The sequence below is a fragment of the Prionailurus viverrinus genome, chromosome A2 (genome assembly GCF_022837055.1).
Source record: "Prionailurus viverrinus isolate Anna chromosome A2, UM_Priviv_1.0, whole genome shotgun sequence".
In the NCBI taxonomy this organism is placed as follows: Eukaryota; Metazoa; Chordata; class Mammalia; order Carnivora; family Felidae; genus Prionailurus; species Prionailurus viverrinus.
This window is the reverse complement of record NC_062562.1, coordinates 109,943,025-109,967,179: the sequence shown is the minus strand read 5'-3', so window position 1 is coordinate 109,967,179 and position 24,155 is coordinate 109,943,025. Positions and strand designations below refer to the sequence as shown.

Genomic DNA, 24,155 nt, shown 5'->3' with positions numbered 1-24,155 from the left:
TTTTTTTCCACCTCATGGAAAATCACAAGGTCTTGCTTGGAGAAATGTTACTGACTATAATGCTGACCTTACTGCCATGAGACTTAGAAATATTTTTTGCTCCAACACCTCCATCTGCTGGATAGCATCGGTCTAGAATTCTCTAGTCTTAAGCCATGTAAGGTCCCATGTGGGGCTTAGGGCACATAGAGTGGTAAGGGTTTGGGACTCAGAAGTAAATGGCAAAGGGAAAGGACTTCATTTAATTTTTGGATCATCATATAAAAGTTGTTAAAGTTCACATGGGAAGTTTTCTTCAGGCAGGAATTTTTTTAAAATTTAAAAAGATACAGCGATAGCTACATGAACTATTATTATAAAAAATGTAGTATTTATATTATAGGGATATGCAGTTATTGTGACTATGATCAAACAAGTCATTGGTTCAACTGGTCTTTTCCCATGCTACGAATTCAAAAACCATCAAAAATTTTTGTCTTAAAATTAAAAAAAAAAAAAAAAACAAAACCCTACATATTCATACCCAGTGATGCATGCAATACATAGTGTTGATTTCAAACACTAATCATATACTTAACCATATTATATCATCTGTGATTAAATGGAAAAACCACCATATAATGGTGCATAACTGACAATAGATGGCAAATCTATTCGACAGATGAAAATATTTTGTTAATCACAGTAGTGTGATAAAATAAATCACTTGTGTGGAAATAACCATTAATTTCTGGAATATGTCAGGGGATTCTGAATCAACACTTTGCAACTGAGATGGTATGAACAGGTACATTAAGTTCCCAGCAGTAAACAAAGGTGGGTCTTCTTAAGGAAGGTCGAGCCTATGCTCTTCGATGTTAATCCTCTCATTCGTGTGTTCTGCAGTGATCTAATAAGTCCAGGTCCCCACCTCCTTGATTGGGCATTCCTGAGAAAGACGCTCCTGGAGCTCCTTCTGCAGTTCCTTCCTGGTGCCCAGGGACTGCTGGACTCGGAGGAAGTCGGAAAGCTCCTTCAGGCCTGCGTCAGTGAAGTATTTAGCAAAATGATCCACGCTCTGCCTGTTAACTGGAAAGAGTTCCTTGAAGACAAAAGGAAAAAGACCGTTACACAACAAACTAGTCAAATGTCAGCAAGCAACAAAGGACAAACTTTTCATATTAGAATGGCACTTAGAATATCTCACACACTGGGAAGAACAGAACAAAGAATGATTTTCAAATGAATGAATCTTGGGTATCTTTCTGGAGCATTTGCTAAGCACCTTCTAAATCGGACAGGTTTACAGAGAAAGAAAAAAATGCTAATCAACTTATATAAACTAGCTTCACCTATTTTGAACCATTATTTACTTTTTCTTTCACTTTACTCAAAGTATAGCATGTATGAATACAGAAGTGAACTTGCTAAATTAAATGCAAATAACGTAACTTACAAGTTAATGGACAAAAGTCAGGTTTTTCTGATATATATACTATACATACATACATACATATACGTATGTATAGTATATATACATTTGGGAGAGAGTGCAGGAGTTGGGGGGGGTGGGAGAGAGAGGGAGAGACAGAGAGAGAGAGAAAAGGGAGAGAATCTTAAGCAAACTCCACGTTCAGTGCAGAGCCTGATGCAGGACTGAATCTCATGACCCTAGGATCATGGCCTGAGCCACCCAGGTGCCCCAAAAGTCAGTTTTAATAATGCTGAGATGACGTGAGGTAATATTAGGAAACAGTACTGACTATTATCTCAAGAACTTCTATTCACAATCTGAGAAAATGCTGCTATTAGTCTAATACTAGCTTGGAGCTAAAGAGAATTTTTGTGATATCTGTTAATGATGGTGGCTCTAAATTAAGTAACAGCAAGATCTAATCTAAACCCACCCTCCCAACTCTTCAGTTCATTACATAATTCTGTTGGAAATTTTTAAAGAGCAATACACCATGGCTGCTTGCATATTTTTACCTCATTTCCATTTTACCTTACACAGCTTGGAAAAGTCCCAGTAACACTTAGTCATATTCTAATCCTGTGTGACTTCAACACCCAGCTAAGATATTAAGGCAATTTTCAAAGCTTTCACATTTTTCAGACTGCTGCAGTCTAAAAAGTAGATCCAAATTTTTATGGTGGTTGGATTTGCACATATATGGCCAATAGCTATATGCCTCTAGTAAAAATCTCAGTAGAAAAATCTCTAATAGTTTTGCTACCATGTAGAGGGACATAGCCAAAGGCTTCTATGACACGACTCAAATTTCAACAGTCTCTGTATCATAACTTCCCCTGTTGAGTTAGGAGTTTCAAAATGTCAGAAGAGTTGGTGGGAGCAGCTATTAAACGCATTCATGGTAAAACAAACATTTCACATCAGACTGAAGTTTAGTCACTGACATTTGTTCTAGCATTCAAAAGGTCTAACAAATTTGGGATTTGGGGAACAAATTTAATTTTGATTTTCTTCTAGGAATCAAAATGTGGTTATTTTCCTGAAAATTACATAAAGTAAAAACTCTTATAGAGGATAAATTAAGTCTCAACAAGGCTAAACAGCTTGACCCAAATTATGTAGTCAGGTATATTTAAGGACATAGACTATGCCCATAGCCGGTAATTATTCCGTTACTCCGTGCCAACATTGAGTATTCAATTTAGGAAGAATGTGACTGCAAAGTTTGATCTAAAGTTATGTTCAGAGGAATATATCAAACATATTCCTGGGGGTTTATTTATGAACTATATTCAAAGTCCTTATAAATGACACATTTAAGACAGTGAGGATTATTATTCAGATTAAGCTGAAGTAAAGTCAGTCTAAATCCTATCATGATATTTACTGGCTTGGAGCATGGTTTGCATTAGTCAGAAAAACCCTACCCAGGCACAAATCTCCATCACCTCATCCCTAGATTCAGGTCTCCCTGCTTCTGCTCTTGCTTCTGAGTCTATTCAAAGCCAAGCCAGAGTTTTCCAATTTCCACAAAGCTTTCCATTTTACTGAGAATAAAAGCCAAAGTTACTAGATGATATGGGACCTGCTATGTCTCCAAGCTGATCTATACTTTTGTTCTTACCAAACACTCCCCACTGCTGTCCCCAACATGGCATGCCCCCAAAGTCTTTGCATTCTGTTCCCTTTGCCTGGAAAACTCTTCTGGAGATATCTATAAAGCTCACTCCTCAACTCCTTCAAGTCTTTACACAAATGTCACCTTGGGGCAGCTGGGTGGCTCAGTCAGTTAAGTGCCTGGCTTTGGCTCAGGCCATAATCTCATGGTTCATGAGTTCGAGCCCGCATTGGGGTTGCTGCTGTCAGGGCAGAGCCTGCTTCAGATCATCTGTCCCCCTCTTTCTCTGCCCCTCCCCAGCTTGTGCTCTCCAAAATAAATAAAACAGTTAAAAAAAAGTCACCTTATCAGAGAGATCTTCCTCTGCCACTGAAAACTGCCTCCTACTCTGATATTCCTTAGAGTTTTCCTACTTAATGGTTTCCTAATCAATGGTTGATTTAGTCTGTTGCCTCCCATCCCCTCTTTTCAGATTTGCTGTTTTTCTTGCTTCTGTATTACAGAAATGGGTAACTGCAAACTTTGAGATATGCTTCTTTTCCCCTAAAATGTACTAGTACGGCCAGAGAGAATTTTGTTGTATGTGTTAAATAAATAAAAATTTCCTCCTTGATGGTGAAATTGACCCTCTTGCTTCTCGTTCATTCACTGAGTTAGCAAATATCAAGCAGGTAGGCTTCACAGAGGATTACCTTGTCCTCATGGAGCTTACAGTGTTTCTGCTAGAAATTTCTACCTGTGCTTCTCATACCCAAAACATATGCAGACATAGAAACCAAGTAGGAACAGTTAAATGATGTATTCCTCAAAAAGGAAAGACACTTTAAGAATAAATCTATGAGGTAACCTAATTAAGTTAACCAAGCTCTGCCTACGGGCATCTTTGAGGAACGATGCCTTAAGAGATAATTGTGTCTCGGGCACCTGGGTTGCTTAGTTGGCTAAGTGTCTGACTTTGGCTCAGGTCGTGATCTCGCCGTTCGTGAGTCTGGGCTCTCTGCTATCAGCACGGAGCCTGCTTCAGATCCTCTCTGCCCCTCCCCTTCTTTTCCCTTTCTCTCTTTCAAAATAAACTTAAAAACAAACAAACAAATAAACCTGAGTCTTTTGTGGCAAACCATAACAGACTGTACCTTTATTACCAGTCATGTGCCCCCTCTCTTTAAATGAGTATTAAAGTCCCTCCTTGCTGTGTCTGGCTGCAAGGGTGGAACAGTAAGCTGTGACAGAATGAACTTTCCTACCCCAGTGCCAGGCTTCACTCTGACTTTTGGCCAGCAGAAGGTAAGCTTTGACTGCACTGGAGGGGTTTACTTCAGTCTCCCGTGTTTCTGCCCTTACCCATAAGGACAGAATGGCTTGCATGGGAAGTGTTCCTGCAGGCTAGGTCCCGGAATGAAAAGGTGTATAGATCACGGAGGGATCTAGCCCAGATAGAGTTAATCCACAGACTCAGGGACGAGAATATGTTGCCTTCATATGAACTTCCACCCTGCTTGGCGACCTATTCACTTATCTTTTATGATTCCTCTTTCTGTACACAAGGATGTGCCCTAAGTCCAGGAGAAAGTAAGTTGCTATGAGGGCAGGGAACTTTTCCTTCCTGTTCTCTCTTGGCTCCATAGATTCTTGGAGCATGTCTGGCACAGAAACATAGGCTGAATGAAAATAATTATCGGCAGAAATCAACTAGATGATCATCTAGTTAATCGTTGGTCTTTATCATAGTCTAAAGACTTGAAATACCCAAAGGGCTATTTGAAGGTAAATTTCAAGAGACAAAGGAACTTGAAGAGATAGAGAATAAAAGCATTTACAGTTAAAATTATTCTCGGATTTTCTGAGGGGAGGAGCCCATTTTACAGTAATCCCTTGGACTGACAGACAGAATTGCACACTAAAACACAGTGGAAGTGAAAACCGAGGAGAGAAAAGGTGAAGAGAAGATGGCAAGGGTGTCTTTCTTTCTTTTTTTTTTAATTTTTTTAATGTTTATTTATTTTTGAGAGAGAGAGAGAAACCGAGTGCAAGACAGGGAGGGGCAGAGAGAGAGGGCGACACAGAATGGGAAGTGGGCTCCAGGTTCTGAGCTGTCAGCACAGGACCCAAAGCAGGGCTCAATCCCATGAACTGCGAGATCATGACCTGAGCCGAAGTCGGACGCTCAACCGACTGAGCCACCCAGGCAGGCGCCCCAAGGGGCGTCTTTCAATTTTAGACTTTGTCCTAGACTAGAAGAGCAATGTCACTTGCAGAAATCTCTGTCTTTTGCACATGTGTGACTTCTAGCAGAAAGAAATTGTAGGGAGTGGATAGAAATATTAAGAACAAAATATTTCTCCTCATTTGTTTTCGAAAACCACAAAGAAAGAGAAATAAAAAACATAATCAAGCAACTGTGATAGTGGGAGCTTCAAATCAACCATAACAAATTTGTTTGCTTTCTTAAATAGCTAAGTCACTTCCATGGTGTCTTGGTATAAACAAGGAATTCTGTTTAAACTCTTATTCTGTTAACACATTAATACGTATGTGAGATTAGTATCACCCATCTCCAAACTAACACATGAGAAATGTTTAATTAGACTGATGGCACTTTATCATATTGCAACGTTAAATCTGCATACTTACTAGTTACAAAAAAAAAAAAAAAGGTTAATTCTGATCAATGTTAACATAATCTCAACAAATATCCAGATCCAAAAATCACAATAGTCCCTTATGACTCTTTAATTTTCTGATTCCATTCATTTATATGATAAATGTTAAAATGGAATTAATTTCCCTCTGCCAGTAATACAGAAATAAAAGGGACCATGCTCTGATTTAACACAGACCCAAGCATTTCAGTCATGCATTGCCAAAGCCACGACAGAAACATCAACCCCTTATCCAGACAACACTTACAAGCAGCCTCTTATCTAAGTTGGCTTTTCTCAAAGAAGAGGTAACAGAGTTGGCATCTTTTTCTGCCATCCATGCTTTAAAAAGCTTGACCGCAAATGAGGCTGCAATGCCTGTTTAAAGAAACAGAAAAAGAAACAGTGAGAGTTGAATTCTTTTAATAAGCAAAAACACCGGTAATTGACAGACAGGGCCAAGCTGCTCACTAGGCTTCCCGAACGGAGTCTGCTGCTCAAAGACATGATTTGGTACAGAGGAAAAATGGATAGCTCTTTAGGCATAGTTCTGTTTCCATTACTCAAAAGAAAAGGAAAAACAGTTAAAACATTTTTCAAAGTGAGACTCCCTAATTCCAACCTGAAGTAACCGTGTCTTTATTTTTACCTTGGTTCAAAACAGATTGAAAACCCAGTATTTTCTAGTTTTTTTTGTTTGTTTTGTTTTTGCTTCTCTTTCACCTGTGGTTCACCAGTATTTCAGGTCTGTAACAGTGATCCTGAGGTATAACAACTAAATCTTGAGACATAAAAATGAAATGGCAGCACGTTAATTAACGTGCTGATAAATGATACTAGGCAAAATGCATTAATAGTGAAAGATATAAATAAAGCTATAGATGAACAGGCAATATTTACTTTGTAAGTTTATTTCTTGAAAAAGCATTAAAAAAAAAAAAAAAACAAAAAACTCATGATGGGGTGCCTGGGTAGCTCAGTCGGTTGGGCGTCCGACTTCGGCTCAGGTCATGATCTCACAGTCCGTGAGTTCAAGCCCCGTGTTGGGCTCTGGGCTGACAGCTCAGAGCCTGGAGCCTGCTTCTGATTCTGTGTCTTCCTCTCTCTCTGACCCTCCTCTGCTCATGCTCTGTCTCTCTCACTCTCAAAAATGAATAAATGTTAAAAAAAAAATTAAAAAAAAAACCTCATGAGTCAAGCTATAAAAATACTGATGCTGTTTCCAACTGAAGTCTTTTCTGGATATTTTAAAAGAGATTACTAAAAGAGCTAATGTTAATCAGAAAACCACTCAATTACATATCCATATTGACATTAGGATTTATTTCCAAATATAATTAGATAGCTAGAAGACAGTTCCTCTGTGAACACTACAAATTTCCAAGTTAATGTTACATTTATTAAATTTCCAAGTTAAAATATTAAGCTGATTTTTTCTGAAGTCTTCACTGTTGCAGCCTCAATCCCTCACACCCCCTTTTTTTCCTAAGAGAATTTCCATTTTGCATAGGCCAGGTGACTTCAAGTCTAAGTCCTGGTACCATTTCCTTCTGCAATGATTAGTTGAGAGTCCTCGCTTTAAGCCCATCTGCCCAGGGCGCCTCCCTGGCAACTGCTACTGGGCCAAAACTAGTCATGTGGCCTATGGTGGCCAATCAGCTGAAGGCATGATAAATTATTCTATGTTGAGAAGTACTCTCCCACTGAATCTAAACAAGAAAGGATGTCCCATAACTGTACCAGCAGACATCGTATAATGACCAGGGAAACCATACTTGGAATAAAGTTGATAATGCTATGATTGGTAGTGAGAAATAACAGGAGAAAATATCCAAGACGTGAATATTATTGTTTTGGACATAAGAAATAAAGGTTCTTATATGGAACAAAATTTCTTATACAGCAATTTGAGTTCCATCTTCTAGTTAGTTGCAAGTAAGAGCATTCAATCAATATATCATTTATACAAACACAAACTTTGCCCAAATTTCTTCACTCGAATGAGCAGAGGAATGAGTAAAAAAAAACAAAACAAAAAAAACCACACACACACACAAAACAAACACACACACACAGATCCCACACCCTCCACAAAAAAAACCCCCCAAAACCCACTATGGGTAGGACAATAAAACAGGTGTTTCGAACTGTAAACACTGTTAGTTACTTACACCCACTATCTAAATTTTATAACCATTAATATTTTATATTTGCTTCATCATTGTCCATCAAATTATTTGAGGAATTTGTAGAAATCACTTAGGATTTTAATACAACCAGAAAGACAATTATTTTCTGTTATGAAGGCTAGGGAAATCTAACATAATTAACATTTACTGTTTACATTTTATCTTGTGTTTTTCTGAGGGTAAAATGGCTCACATCATAAATAAGATGTGGAGTATCAAATTCTCTTCAGGAAAACACTTTAAATGTCACAATATGAACAACACACTAATGAAAATTACAGAATCTGAACTGTCATAAATCTGAGCTATATTAAGCCCAAAACTATAGAAAATCTCTAAGATCACTCGACTCTCAATTTACTATTCTTTTCTCAGCTACAAGAAAACTACAATCTATTTCACTGCAGGCATGAACGAGGCTGGGACTTCCAACATTTGTAGGAGAGAAACTAAGTTCTAAGAAGAAACAGATGTGTTCACAAAAGCTCTTTTATTTTTAAGGAAAAAATAACTCTTTGTTTTGTGTTGCATTATAACTCGAATATCATTATCCTCCTCCAAGAGCCCACTTTTGTTTTATTCCATAACCAAGTGATTGTATATACGCCTATCAAACTCTTACTGCCTTAAAATTAAAGCAAGACTTCGATGCCACCATCTGGACTTCTTTCTAAAACTGAGATAATGACTATCTTAAAAATGGGATCAAAATGAACATCGAACACAAGACTTTGAGAGGTAACGGTTTAGAAGAACGGTCCTAACCAGCGAAATAACAGTCTGGTGGGGGGGCATTTGGGAACATGAAGGGGCCTTTTTTCATTACACTAAATAGAGGTGGGTGCTAGAGCCTGGCAGTTTAAATGTCCCACAAAGCACAATGAAGCATTCTCCCAACAAAATATGCCAGTGGCAACTACATTGAGAGAAACAGTTTGGACGACATCCACTTCAGGGTATTTGATCCAGGCATTAAGCCTTACACCCTGAAATTCAGTTCATTAATAGTTTTTGTCTTTGTACAAGTGTGCATATTTTTTCTTCCAGTTTCCTCCAGTAAACATGTACAATTCTTATTGTTTAAAGACATACACACATTCGCTCATACGGATGATGGGTGGGTAGGAGAGAACACTAAGAGGAGTTGCCGGGACTATTCTAATCATCCGTGGCTTTACTTGTCTTTTTACACATGACAGGTAAGAAAACGCAAGCGTCATTACCTTCTTTGACTAAGCTGTCGGTGAACAGACTGGTGAGGATGGTGGCGGGAAGGGTGCCGTTGCCCAGTAGGATCCCCGACAGCATTGCCAACTTTGTCTGCTCTGTTTCAGAAAAGGCTTTAAGGAAGAGGAGAAGCTGTGGGTCAAACAAAAGAAACCAGGTCTATAAAGCAAAGGACTAAGGTAGGAAAATAACAGACAAGGTACATGCATGGCTGAATGGCAGACGAGTCGGTCGTACGCACAGCGTAAGTATTACCCATCAGAAACACATGCGCGTGCTCACTTATAAACTGGATGCTAAGGAAAGTGACTTTCTCAGGCACAGTTCCTTGCTTCCAAGTTCACTTACGCGTAGCTATAGATAACATCCACGGGAACAAAAAGAGACATATGGAGAATGGTGTGAATAGGTTACATAAAAAATTTACATTGGACTTTGTACAGAAGAAAGGGTAAGTTTTACATAATGAGCAGAACATTTACTGAAATATATTATTGTCCTTCATATTTTTCAGTGTTGGGGGTGCCCTTGTCCCCATACTATAGCTACCCATTTTCTTGGGGTTTGTTACATCGTTCCACACACAAAAAACAGGGAAAGTCACTAAGCTTTGACATCAGCGTATATTTTTCTGAGTTCAGAGCATATAATATTCTTTAAAACAAGACTGTTGCGTGAGAAAGGGGTTTTCTAAGTTTCTGCTGCTCTTTCTAAAATAACAAGATTCAAACTCGGTATTTCTTAGAGCATGCAGTCTTAGCAGCCCTGGTGATGAGGTAATGGAGGATATGACAAAGCCTCTTAAGAAAGAAAAGCCCTCTGATGTGAGTTGGAAAGAGCAATTTCAGAGGGGGCAATTGAGAAAGTAGCAACCTCAGGATGGTTAAAGGAGAACCAATGCAAAGGTAATTACACCCCGTTTCCCATTTTTCATTCTATGAGTTCTCAGTCATGTGGAGTACCCTCCTCTTTCTTAAGGCTACCCACCCCCCCGCATTGCTCTGACTCTATTCCAGGCTATTTTCTCTAGTTCATCAGTTCTTAGGCATGTTACTGAGATCCCCAGGGCTCAATATCACTACTGGGGCCTTGCTCACTTTCTCATTACTTTGCACCAATGAAATGCCATTAACTCTGTACAGTGGGTAGGGCAATATTAACTTACTATCCTTGACAGTTAAAGGATTATTACATTACAGAGAAGTTATGTGAGTCTAAATATTTGTATTATGAGTAATGAGTAAGTGGCAGAACTGGAATCAAACTAGTCCATTTCACTCCCAGGTTATGCCTATTAAAGTGTCAGTGAATTAAAAACAAAGCCACCTTCAAAGTTCATAAAAAAACATGGAGGGAATGAGAGTATCAGTGTGTAAAGCTCCAGGGAATACCAGGAATGGGACACAGTAAAAGAACTGACAAAATCATAGACACTTTGTATCAATCTGGCCTTTCCCTCTGATTGAAAAGATGATTCAGATTCAAGTGAACAATGAAAAATGGCTCCCAAAATAAAATATTAAACACTACTTTTTAAGCCCATCAATATACTCTCATTCATTAAAATAGTGCAAAAGTTACATCTTTTTCTTAAATTCATATTCTCATTGATCAATTATATTAATCAACATTAAAATCAGATGCTGCCTGTACTTCAGAATATTCCTTTTAAAATGGATATACTATGAAAAATAAATCATTCTTGAAGCATACATATACATCACGTGAATAAAATAGTAGGGAAATTTTCAAGTTACAAATGAGCTAAGAAAAGCATAAGTGGTATTATTAGACAAAAGTGGTAAAATGTCATTTAAAGGATTTACATTCTCCCTCCCTGTTATATCCATTCCTCTGTTTAATCAGGTGCTTGTTATTTTCTAGACACCTAGCAATCTAATGGACATTTTTTTCCATTTAAATTTTTTTTCATATTTATAAAAGTAATACATGCTAGTAGAATAACATCTATCACTACAGAATAATATAAAAATGTGATTTCCTCTCTAATCCCGCTTCCTTAGAATTAATAACTGTTATTGTGTTCATTAATAACTATTTGATGTGTCCTTCCAGATTTTTAAATGTACTTATACACCTCTATATATTATATAAATAACTATATGTGTGAACATGTATTGTTTTTACTGAATTATTCATTGATGACAGCTGAAACTTGCCAAGGGTACCAGCTATTTTTCTGAATACTTTCTGTGTATTGAAATCTACACCAGCCTTGATCTTCACTTTACAGAAAAGTAAACTGAGGCAGATAGAAATGAAGTAATTTGCCTGAAGTTAAACTACCAAATGGCTGCTCCGCACCTATTTCACGTAACAATTTATCATGGACATTTTCCCCAATCAATTCATGTGGTTACCCTCCATTGTTTACATGACTGTACAGTATTCCACGGTAGGGACAGACCAGAATTTAATTAATCAGTCTCCCATTAATGCACACTTAGCTTATTTCTCCAAACTGTGATAAACATCTTTATACATACAGTTTTATGTATCCATGCTTAACTATTCTTAAGAAATGGGAAAATGGAGTCACAGAGAATGCAAATTGTTTTAAAAAGGGATTTTACTGTCAAATGCTCATGATGTATGGATCTGCGTTGAACATGGGGAAGTGAATAAGTAGTAAAGTCGATGCTATGGTTCCTTTATTCCCTTGGTTCATAATTTAGCAGATTATCTAAAATTGGAAATAATGATCAAGCAACATGCAAATCTGTAACAAGTTAATGTAGTGAGTGCTACATACACACACACACAAGAGTTACAAATTTCAAGAGGGAACATGTTGCAATGACAGAAAGGAGGTCTTCTTTAATGAGGTGCTACTATTTATTTTGCTACTTACTAGAGGCCACTTACTCTATTAAGTACCTTATATGTGATCTCATTGATTCCTACAGCAATCCTAAGGTATGGCATCTTACTGCAGCTTTTTACAGTGAGAAACACCACTGAGACATACACCCACAGATTATCTCCAAAGATGTTCTTTTATCCTCTTTGCCAGACTGTATTTGTGAAAATTAAAGAATTTTACTGGGTATTAGCTGTTGTGCCATATACTCCTTCACATGCTTTAATTGCTTAAATCACCACATCTAGATTTCCCCCTTGATATATTTATTTTTCTTGCATATTTGGAAACTCTAGTTTTTATTTTTAAGCTCTGCAAGGTCAAGGATCAGATGCTATAAAACCACTCCTATAGAGCAAAGTATGTGATCTTACATAAAGATGAATGAACAAAACCTAGGCTAATCGTGTATTTTCCCCTATAGCAATTAGCTAATGACCTGTTGTACTCATTCATTCAACAAACATTTTTAAAAAACTTACTATGTCCCTGGCACTTCTGCACTATCGGTGTAAATGAACTATTTTCATCCCCCTCCCTTTCATTACTTTAAATAGGTAAGGCATTACATTTGAATTTTTACCTTCTTCATTTCATCCTCAAATGCTTTTTCCAAATACTTATATCTCCTGATGAGTTTATTGAAGACCTAAACATAAAACAGAACCATTCAATATTATGTAAACAAGTTTAAAAGACAATAGGAGGTGTAGAAAGTCACCATAATCACAACATGGCCCTATAGTAAAAAGATAACTGTAAAAGAACTGTAAGCATTTCAAAGGAGTTATAACAAGGGGGGAAATGTGATCAATGTGTACATAATAATAAAAGAAATTCAACCAAAAGTATAACATGTGAGAAACCAAAAATAACGCTGATAAAAACACAATAATGTTAAACCTGCGAGATGCAGAGAAAGGCAATAGGAAATGAAGGGGGTGACATATAATCACAGAGACCATGGATACGATGGAGAGAGAAGACCTCAGACACATTGTACTCTGGGAGGACACAAAGACATCTTTAGAAGACAAGCAAAACTTAGTATAACTTCATAGTAATAAAGGATTACTGCCTCCCCCCCACCCCATCTAGTTAGAACCCACAAACAGGGTTTGTAAGTGTGTCAGTGGAATTCTAGGCTGTTTATTTAAGTGAAATGAATGTTTGTATTCCCACTAAATTCATATGTTGAAGACTTAACTTCCAATGTGACTATATGTGCAAGTAGAGACTTTAGGAGGTGGTTAAATGAGGTCATAAGGGTTGGGCCCTAACCTGATAGAACTGATGGCCTTAGAAGAGCCATAAGAGAGACTATACCAGGAACCAACTTGGCTGGCACCTTAAATGTACACTTCCCAGCCTTCTGAACTGTGAATAATGAAATTGTATTGTTTTATAGAAATCCCAGTCTATGGTATTTTGTCAAGGTAGCCTGAATAGAATAATAAGTGTTCTTATTTAAATAGAGATTTTCATAAATATTGATTATTTTTATAATTGAAAACGATTTCTGAATCTAATTCCTTTCTCTCTCTTTTTTTTAATGTTTATTTATTGTTGAGAGGGAGAGTGTGTGAGTGGGGGAAGGACTGAGAGACAGGGAGACACAGAATTTGAAGCAGGCTCCAGGCTCTGAGCTGTTAGCACAGAGCCCAACGTGGGGGCTCGAACTCATGAAAGGCGAGATCATGACCTGAGCCAAAGTCAGATGCTTAATTGACTGAGCCACTTAGGTGCCCCTAATTCCTTTTTCTTCTATACACATAATACACTGTCATCTAAAACTTTTAGTTTAGATTATCCCCTAATGTGATCAAGATGGGGTACACGAGTAAAGATTACAGTGCTGCCCTTTATGAGGAAATAGTAGCCCAGGCAGGGAAGTAGTATGCAATAAGGAAAAAGAATAAATGGTATTGAGATCCAATAAATTTGATTTCCAGTTTACACCATCACTCGAGTCCTAGTACTTGCCCTTGTAGTCTAGCTGAGAGCAACTGGCTGTGATAGAACAGGAACCAGCTACTCATGATGCATGTACGTTCAGCTCTATAGTGTTAACGTTTACTAGGTTGCTCCATTCTACAGTCCTGCAACGTCCAGACCTTCATTAGGGCCTAAAGACTTCTAATTTTATTTTTTTACCGATCTAATAAATGCAAAACAATATCATGATTTTACTTCCATTTCCCGAATTACTAGTAGGTTTGATTATGTCTTCATCTGATTTGGGGGAGCCTTGTGTTTCCTCTTCTTTGAAATGCCTATGTCTCTTCCTAATAGGCAGCTTGTCTTCTTCTCTAGGACTTGCATTTTTTTTTATTTAATCCTGATATGAATCCCTCATAGATATTACAAATTACAAATATCTTCTTGTCTCTTTCTTGTTAATAGCTACATGATAGTCTAATATAGCTAATATAGCTATGAATAGCTACATTCATATCTAATATGAATTAGAAAATTTTAATGAGTACTCTACTGATAGACTTCTGTGCTGTTTCCAACCTTTGATACTATTACAAGCATCACTGATAACGCCCATCGTATGTGTATGCGTCATTCTACACACATGCAAGCACATCTGAGAGTGAAGTCCTAGACGTGGAGTTGCTAGTTCAAAGGGAATGTGCAGTTTTAGTTTGGAAAGATAGTGCCAAAGTGCTCTCCCTGAAGTTTGGACCAATTTATACTCTCACCAGAATTTATGTGAGCCTCTGATTCCTTGTGTTCTGTACAGATGAGAGGCAAAAAATTATATATATATATATATAAATAAATCTACCTTAGCTAAGTTTTAATATCCACTGCTTACTAAGAATGCAATTGAGTATCTTTTCATATGTGCAAGAGTTTTCTAACATTTCTACCGAAAAAGTGGCCTGTAGAATTTCTGAACCTAAGGTTCCCCTAAATCCTGTTCAGATGTCTCCCTCCTCACACAACAATCTCTCAGTGATGGGCTTTACCTGAGCATAATTTCGGATGGTTTCATGATCTTCATTTGCTGAAAACACACAGTGGTTGGTCATCTTGGTCTTGTCTCCGTCATCTATGCGTGTTCCTCCAGGGGCTGAAAAGACAAAGGTAATTACAGTTAAGACAATACTGAAATGAGAGGAACATTTACAGAGCAGATGAATTCCTGCACCTCAAGGAAAACAGTAAAAGTGGGTAAAATCTAAAAATCACATAAAAATTGATAGGATGAGGTGTACATGTAGATACATATGTTGTTATGTTTATGTTTCTAATCTAATGCAAACTAGTTGTTCCATTTCACACTACTACCATAGTGTGTGAGATTATTGTTCTAGATCCTTGACTTCACCAGGCTCCTAACATTCTAAGTCTGGACTCATTTATTCTCAATGTAGTTCCTGGTGTTTCTGACATCAGGACATGGTTCACTTTTTAGGTTTGATAATATTTTGCCAGACTCCACTTCACCAACACTGAGACCGGCCAGAACCTGGCTCTTGTAGACCTTGTTAGTTTCTTAACTTTTTTTTTAATGTCTGTTTATTTTTGAGAGAGAGAGAGAGAGAGAGAGAGAGAGAGAGAGAGAGAGCGCAAGTGTGGGAGAGACGGAGACACAGAATCCAAAGTGGGCTCCAGGCTCTGAGCTGTCAGCACAGAGCCCAACATGGGGCTCGAACCCATGAACCGCAAGATCATGACCTGAGCCGGAGTCGGATGCTTACCTGACTGAGCTACTCAGGCTCCCTTAGACCTTGTTGGTTTCTACTTGAGTAGGTATTAAAACTGTTCCCTCCTCCACTAGCCCAATTATCCATGCAGGGTTGAACAGTATACACTTCGACCGCTCGCTATTTGCATTTGGTCATCAGGCAGCTGTGTTGGCTAGGAAAGTGTATTTTATTCTCTATCGTCTTTTTCCCCTTTGGCCTATACAATATCATGGAATAAATGGACTAGCATAAAAGAGTGCATTTTTTTCCTATGACTCAACTTTCTATATTCAAAGGTTCCTCCTGTAAGTTTCAATCATGGCCATTAGAAACACTGGCTGATGAGAAGAACAGAAGCCATACTAGGTATTTTTGTTTTCTGATTGTACTTCATTATAATTAGGGTAGGATTCTAGAAGGTTTGAATAAGCCAAGTTAGACTAATGTCTTCCATATACTCAACACATATTTGGAGAATATACACTTGTACCAGCTACTTCCTTTATGCATTTATGTAACTGCCTTTATTTAACTCGTGATTTCAGATCTTTGGATGAAAAGTGCTACACCTAGCCAAACTTTTTCAGATTCCAGCATACCATTTCATAAGCAAATTACTTTTTAGAAAAGTGAGCTCCTTCAGGAATCTATTTTCATGCAATTAATTTATGCATAAGATTTAATTAGCCCTCTGTAATGAAAACAACCACCTGGAACAAAATTTTATTAAGGTGATAATCTTCTAAAAACTCCAGGCTAATGACTCCTATCTGACAGAAGTTAGTTATATAATTGAAATTAAATCCATAGTCTTTTCTCTTAGAGGTAAGTTTTAAAAATTGTATTCTTATACAAAACATGTCATACATGAATAATATTGCTACAGCTTGCATTAAAATTTTTTCCCTCTGATATTGGGACAAAGAATTAATTGCCCTTTCTAAAATTTTTGTGAGCCTGCTATTTTCCTCAAAATGTAAGTTAAAAGAAAAGAAAAATATTTCTTGTATCTACTCTTCAAAAAACACAACTGAAAAACCAAGATGACTATTGTTTTAAGAACAATGGAAGAAGGTAAATTTTGGGGTAGGTGTTAAGAAAATTCCCATACTCAATAAGTAAACAAAATATTTATATAAAAAGAATGTGCCTGGCTGGGTTTATTCATTATATCAAAGGTCTGGCCTTGGTAGGTACCTGGGGGTTTTACCAGCTGTGCTCCTAAGTCTTACCATACCTTTGGCCTTACCTTCTTAGATGTATGGAGGTAGAATGAAGGAATGAAATCTGAGCTACAGATATAAATTTGCTGATCATCCTTATATAGATGGTCAATGACGCTTTGAGATCATCAAAGCAAAGTATACAGATAATTTAACAGATATATGGGGGCAGTAATATGGAAACCCAAGAGTCAGGTAAGAGGCATTCAGAGAAACACATGGTCTCATGTAGGGGAAGAAAGTAAACATTTCAAGAATGACAGGAGGGTCAGCAGTACTGCCAGAAGGGCACGAAGAACTGAAAAAGGTCTATAGGATTGACTTATACAGTCACATGTGACTTTGGCAAGTACCAAAACTCATTGAAGACTTGCATAGAATTTAGCAGTGCACCAATGAAAGTATATCGTAATTCATGAAATACAAAAGCCAATCATTGCATCAGAAAATATTCAACTTCACTATTAATTTAAAAATTTTGAATGTAAATATCACTTACCTAATTGGCAAACACCTAAAAAACTGAAAAGCATAAGAGTACCTAATGTTGCTAAAGGTGTAGATAAACAGAACACCATTTTCGATACAATATTAATTAGAATCTTCTTTTTGAGGGCTGGTGTCTCTCTGATAGACAGGTAGACAAAGATAGACATAGATATCTCTATTCTTCAATTCATTTATCCCTTGCTAAATATATAAAGACATAATTAGATAAAGGTACAAAGCTATGTGTATACAGATACTGATTATATATTGTGCTTACAATGAAACTAGGAACAAATTAAATATGATTCAAAATCAGTATGATTTTGGTTCTTTTCGAAATCATTCAAGGTAACACTAATAGGTATGAAAGGCAACAACATATTGCTGAATAAATACAAAACAGTCATACAGAGTATCTTATTTGTATAATATCATCCCATTCTCAAAAATTAGCATATGTAGGTAAAGAGATTTCTAGAATGGAATTAACCAAAATATTAATAACAGTTGTCTCTAGGTAATGGGATTTAAACACAATACATATAGTTCTTTAAAAAAATTTTGTTTTAACATTTATTTATTATTTTTGAGACAGAGAGAGACAGAGCATGAACGGGGGAGGGTCAGAGAGAGAGGGAGACACAGAATCTGAAACAGGCTCCAGGCTCTGAGCAGTCAGCACAGAGCCCGACGCGGGGCTCGAACCCACATACCGCGAGATCGTGACCTGAGCCGAAGTCGGACGCTTAACCGACTGAGCCACCCAGGTGCCCCCAATACATATAGTTCTTATGCTTGGATGTGAATGATCCACAGTGATGATGTGAGATCTTTACAAATAGTAACAACAAAAAAATAAAGCAGCAATACAGATCAAAAGGGAGCCTGGTAGTAATTAGAGCCCGCGTACCAAAATGGAAAGATTTCTCAGAAGGAGGAATTAAAATGTGGCTATACCTCAAAATGGAAGAAGGTACACACTTTGTCCTAAAGTAGGCTGGCTTACACAGTGTTTCTCAATGAAAGGCACTGATAGCGCACTGGGTAGGGCAAATTTTCATTGTACTGAGTTCCCCTTGCAAAGTAGGTGGCATGCATGCCTCCACTACCAAGTCTTTATAGCAACCCAAACACTTTCACACATTTGCAAATGTCCCCTCAGTAGTTGCAAATCACTGGCCTAGAGGATTGGACCACTTCTAGTGATTTATGGTTACCACACAAACTGATTACACAAACTAAGTTCTAAAAATAAACATGAGAGGAACAATGGGTCATTATGATACCTAATCAACATTTAGATCAATATACCATGTCACTTAGAAAAGCCTTCTACCTTGATGCCTCTGCTCTATTATTTTTACTTTGCTTTTAAACTAACTTTAACTTTTGTAGCAATGTGGATGGAACTGGAGAGTGTTATGCTAAGTGAAATAAGTCATACAGAGAAAGACAGATACCATATGTTTTCACTCTTATGTGGATCCTGAGAAACTTAGCAGAAGTCCATGGTGGAGGGGAAGGGAAAAAAAAAGAGGTTAGAGTGGGAGAGAGCCAAAGCATAAGAGACTCTTACAACCTGAGAACAAACTGAGGGTTGATGGGGGGTGGGAGGGCGGGGAGGGTGGGTGATGCGTACTGAGGAGGGCACCTTTTGGGATGAGCACTGGGTGTTGTATGGAAACCAATCTGACAATAAATTTCATATTTAAAAAAAAAGAGAGAAAAAAAAGAAAAAGAAACTAACTTTAATAATTTTCAAACTTCTACCTTTAATCCTTTTAGCTATATACTCACAATTACATATTTTTAAAAACCAGATTTAAACTATATTTCTGACATTTTTTTTGGATTAATCAGAATTTAAGGAAAAACGGAGGGTTACATTTCACTGCATGGAAAAAGGGTGGGCTTTAAGGGAAAGGGTGCTAGGGCATTTGGGGGTTAATTAAATATACTGGAAGAAACTAGTGACATACAAAAGCAGACTTTGTTCCAGAAACATTTTGAATTAGGGACACATGGGGAAGCTGTCCTTTAGCTATAAAGAAAGTAGCCATGTCGTAACATTAACAAAAACCATCATTTCTGTGTCTCTCTTAACAAATAACTGTTTCTACAGCCACATTACCATCCCAAACGGTAAACAAGGTAAAAATCATAGAGACTCCCATTTGCATTTTTTTTTTTTACCAACTCTCATAAATGTAAATTTATAAAGATTTTATCTTGTAAGAAACTATTTCAATGGAATTTAAAGTACTAAAGAAGAAGCTATAATGCATGGCTTACCAAGCATACTGCCAGCCACCAGGATATCAAAGAGTGTGTCTGCATAGCGACGATAATCTAATCTTGAGCCTGTGGAATCCAGAAACTTGGCTACAGCTTCAAGGTCATCACCAGCTTCATTAAGCCCCTGGACAAGTGTATCCCTGAAGACCGTGGGTTCGAATTTCTCTTTTTCATCTAAAATAAATGTTACAAATTATTCTTTTTTTTAAAACACATTCTATCCCAAAAGCAACTATGCATTTCTTTGGTTCATTGTTCTTTATTTGACAGTGTAGTTATTTAAAAGTTTGAAGACAACTAAGTTCTTCTACTAGATTTCGATGTTCTAAACCCCTTGTTTAAACATTTATTAAATCAAGTAATTTACTTTCTATTTAGAGGTGCCAAAAAATACATTAATTCTATCTAATACATAATAGAATTAATAACTGATCATTTATGTCATTCAGAGAATAGGCCAATGTAATCTACTAATCCTAACCATCCGAAAAAAAATAAAGTAGAACAATCAAAACTTAAAATTTTGTTTCATCTGAGATAAGGAAAATGATCCAGGGACAACTGCCTAAGAATAAAGGAGAATATATAAATAAACAAAGGTTAGGAGGGAGGAAATAAAGAGGGACATATCTTTTTAAAATTATTTTTATTATTAACATATAACATTAGTTTCAATCATCAATATTATCAATTCTATAATTGACATACTACTTTCAGATATACAACATAATGATTCAATTTTATATATTTTGCAAAATGATTACCACAATAAGTCTAGTTAATATCCACCACCATGCATTGCTAGATCTTTTTTTCTTACGATGAGAACTTGTAAGATCTACTCTCCTAACAACTTTCTCTTATACCATACTGTATCATTAACTACTGTACATTACATCCCTGGGACTTACTTATTTTATAACTGGAAGTCTGTTCCTTTTGACTACCTTCACTCATTGTGCCCACCCCTCCCTCTCTGCCTCCGGCAACCACCAATCTGTTTTCTACGAGTTTGGGGTTTTTTGTTTTGTTTTGAAAGACTCCACACCTAAGTAAGATCATATGGTATTTGTCTTTTTCTGACTTGTTTCATTTATCATAATGCCGTCAGGTCTATCCATGTTGTTGCCAATGGCAAGATTTCCCTCTCTTTATGGCTCAATAATATTCTATTACATATGTATATACCACATTGTTTAATCCATTCATCCATCAATAAACACTTAGGGTGCTTCCAGATCTTGATTATTGTAAATAATACTGCAATGAACATGAGGGCACATATATCTTTTTGAATTACTGTTTTCATTTTCTTCAGCTAAATTTTTTTAGTTCAGTTTTCTTCAGTTCTAAATTTTTTGAGGAACTCCCAACCTGTTTTCCATAGTGACTGTGCCACTTTATATTCCCACCAACATTTCATGAGGATTTCCTTTTCTCCACATCTACATTAACACTTGTTATTTCTTGGAGGGACGTCTCTTTTTACAAGGTAAGTTATTCCAGGGCACTTAAAATATTTAATATATATCATGAGCTAGATATGTATATTTATAGCTTCAGAGCAGACGCTCTCAGTCTTTTTGGTCTCATGACCCTTTGCCACCCTTTACAAAAAGTACTGAGGATTCAGGGGCACCTGGGTGGATCAGTCGGTTAAGCGTTCGACTTCGGCTCAGGTCATGATCTCTGTTCATAGGTTTGAGCCCCATGTTGGACTCTGTGCTGACAGCTCAGAGCCTGGAGCCTGCTTCAAATTCTGTGTCTCCTTCTCTCTCTGCCCCTTCCTTGTATCACACTCTGTTTGTCTCTGTCTTAAAAATAAACATTAAAAAAAAGCTACAAAATAAAATTACTAAAAAAAAAAAAAGTACTGAGGATTCCAAAGAGCATTTTTGTGTAAGGAGGTTATATCTATGGATACTTACTTTATAGAAATTAAACCAGAAAATTAAAAAAAATATTTATCAAATAAAAAAAAAATTAGTATGAACCAGGCTTTCTTGAATCTCTTTAACACCTGGCTTAATAGCAGACAGATGGAGTCCCATACCCACTGTAATATCACACATCATGTAGCCTCTGGGAAACCACCATAAACCAGAGTAAACATGTAAAAGAGACAAATAATATCCTAGCATTATAATGACAATATTTTTGAATTTGTAGAAGCCCTGAAAGGGCTTCAGAGGATTTGAGAATAAAAATACATGTAGCTTTCTATGCTCAGCAGACTCTAGAGAGACTTCTTGTGGAAGGTCATTTGGAGTCAGATCTTTTTTTTTTTTTTTTTAATTTTTATTTTTTAGTAATCTCTACACCCACTGTGGTACTCGAACTCATGACCTGCAGATCCAGAGTTATCAAGAGTTGCTTGAGCCAGTCAAGCACCCCTTAAACAAACCTGATCTTAAACAAAGCAAGGATCATACACTGTTGAAAAGAAGTGAAGATGATAAATTGGAGGAGGTCAGAAGAGGCAGAAAAAAAAAAAAAGCTAAATTAAAGGTAAAAGTAAGATTCAATTCAAAGGAATTCTTCACCTTTACCTTCCCTTTAGGGAGAATGAGTTGGGTGTGGAAAGGGAGGGGCAAAAGATGAAACAGAGACTTCACAAAAATCTTACCATAAATACCTTTAGGGAGATAAGTGGATACTGCAACTCTAAGAAGGGAAGAGGGAAAGGAGAGGAAGAAGAATATATTATATAAAGAAAAGAAACATTTCATGAATAAAAGAGTTCTTGGAAATGGAATGTATGATAAACTAAGTTAAAAACTCAATAGTAAGAGCTGAAAGACAAAGCTGAGAATATCTCTTAGAAACTAGATTTAAAAAGTCAAGAAAAAAAGACCTAGAAAATAAGTGCAAAAAAATAAGAAAAAGAGCAGACAAGTCAAATGTTTAAATAATGAGCATAATGAGAATTTTTTTAAAGCAATCTCTACACCCAAGGCGGGGCTCAAACTCACAACCCCAAGATCAAGAGTTACCTGCTCCACCAATCGAGCAGCTGGATGCCCTCAGAATTCTTTTTTCAAAAAGGAAAGAAATGATTTAAAAATTTCAAGAAAGTTTACAGAGTTGAAGGACATGAGTTTCCCAATAAAGAACTGTCTAGACACCAGCACAAGGATTCAAAGTGGGCCCACAACAAGGCTCACACATTATGGAGAAATCTCAACACTGGGAATAAGGCAGCTATTGGAAGTTTCAGGGGTAAAAACCCAAATCACATACAAACTACCAAAAAACCAGAATGTCATTAAATTGGTCCACAGAAATATCAGAAACCAGATGAAATGTCTTCAAAATTCTGAGGGACAATGATTTTGAAACCACAATTCAGTGTTCAGCCAAACTGTTAACTCAGCACAAAAGCTGGATAAATGTATTTTGAGACACCTGAGGCCTCAAAAATGATGTTTCTCATACAATCTTTTTTAAAAGAGCTACTGAAGCAGACACTCGGCCAAAAATGGGAGAATAACTCGTGATCTTAAGTCAGGAGATCCCAGGAAAAAGGAGGAAAAAAGAACATGAGCCAGGAAATAGGATTCTCCAGGACACCGGTGAAAAGACATTTCAAACATTTCATGTTGACAGCTGTACTGCAGGCCCAGGGAGCAAACTGACCAGGGGAGCTTTTCACTATGAGTCTAACATGATGGAGGATAAGAATTCCTAAAGTTTTTGTATTGGAAGGTTTACATAACAAAGGGAAAGGTTAGTATTGACTAGTGTTAAGGCACAGAAAACTCATCAAAAAAGGGAAGATAAATTATGAAACATTAACTCCAGAGATAAAATGATGTTCAGATAGATCAAACCAACCGCATAACAGTTGAGCTATGAATAGCAGGTATAAAGTCCCAATAATATAAACCCTAAATAGTGGCTAAGCTAAAACTGTGTCACAGAGAAAGAATTGAGAAGAGGTCTGCACATGAAAGAGCTAAATCTTCATCTTCCAGAGTACAAACAGGAAAGTCAGGAAATAACCATGTAAGGATGGTATTTGGTTACATGAATGTAAAAATTAAAACAAGCATGTAAAAAGCAGAAGGCATTTCTCTGGGGATCAGATTTGCTGTCTCTATCACATGTCTTGCAGAATTCTTTTGACTATTTAAAACGCGTGACTGTGATACAATTAAAAACTACTTGAAAACCAGACAGCACCTGCCTGGTTCGTATAGACTCACTGTTTATCCTGATCTAGTAGAAGGGATGAGTTGTAAGGGGTTAACACCACAGCACAAGAACCAGAGAAGAATGGCATTCCCAGTACCAGTCAGAGTCACACAGCATAAGATGCCATAAAGACAGACGTAAATTGAACACTATTTTTCATGAACAAGAGATAAAAGTCCTTTTGATGCCATAAGCAAAATATTAAGCAGCCCAGAACATGCAAATGTTGAATGCAAAAAAAAAAAA

At 37.0% G+C, this 24,155-nt stretch overlaps 1 protein-coding gene across 1 annotated transcript in view; it reads right to left on the bottom strand.

The window, feature by feature from the left end:
* The window catches only part of BZW2 (basic leucine zipper and W2 domains 2), a 63,117-nt gene that overhangs the window by 11,968 nt on the left and 26,994 nt on the right, over nt 1–24,155 (bottom strand). The window contains exons 3-8 of the mRNA XM_047845022.1: nt 19,713–19,889; nt 14,986–15,089; nt 12,591–12,656; nt 9,123–9,258; nt 5,979–6,088; nt 911–1,081 (exon numbers count right to left, since the gene is read on the bottom strand). Coding sequence (XP_047700978.1) covers nt 911–1,081; nt 5,979–6,088; nt 9,123–9,258; nt 12,591–12,656; nt 14,986–15,089; nt 19,713–19,889 — 764 coding nt within the window. The remainder of the gene's footprint in view (nt 1–910; nt 1,082–5,978; nt 6,089–9,122; nt 9,259–12,590; nt 12,657–14,985; nt 15,090–19,712; nt 19,890–24,155) is intronic.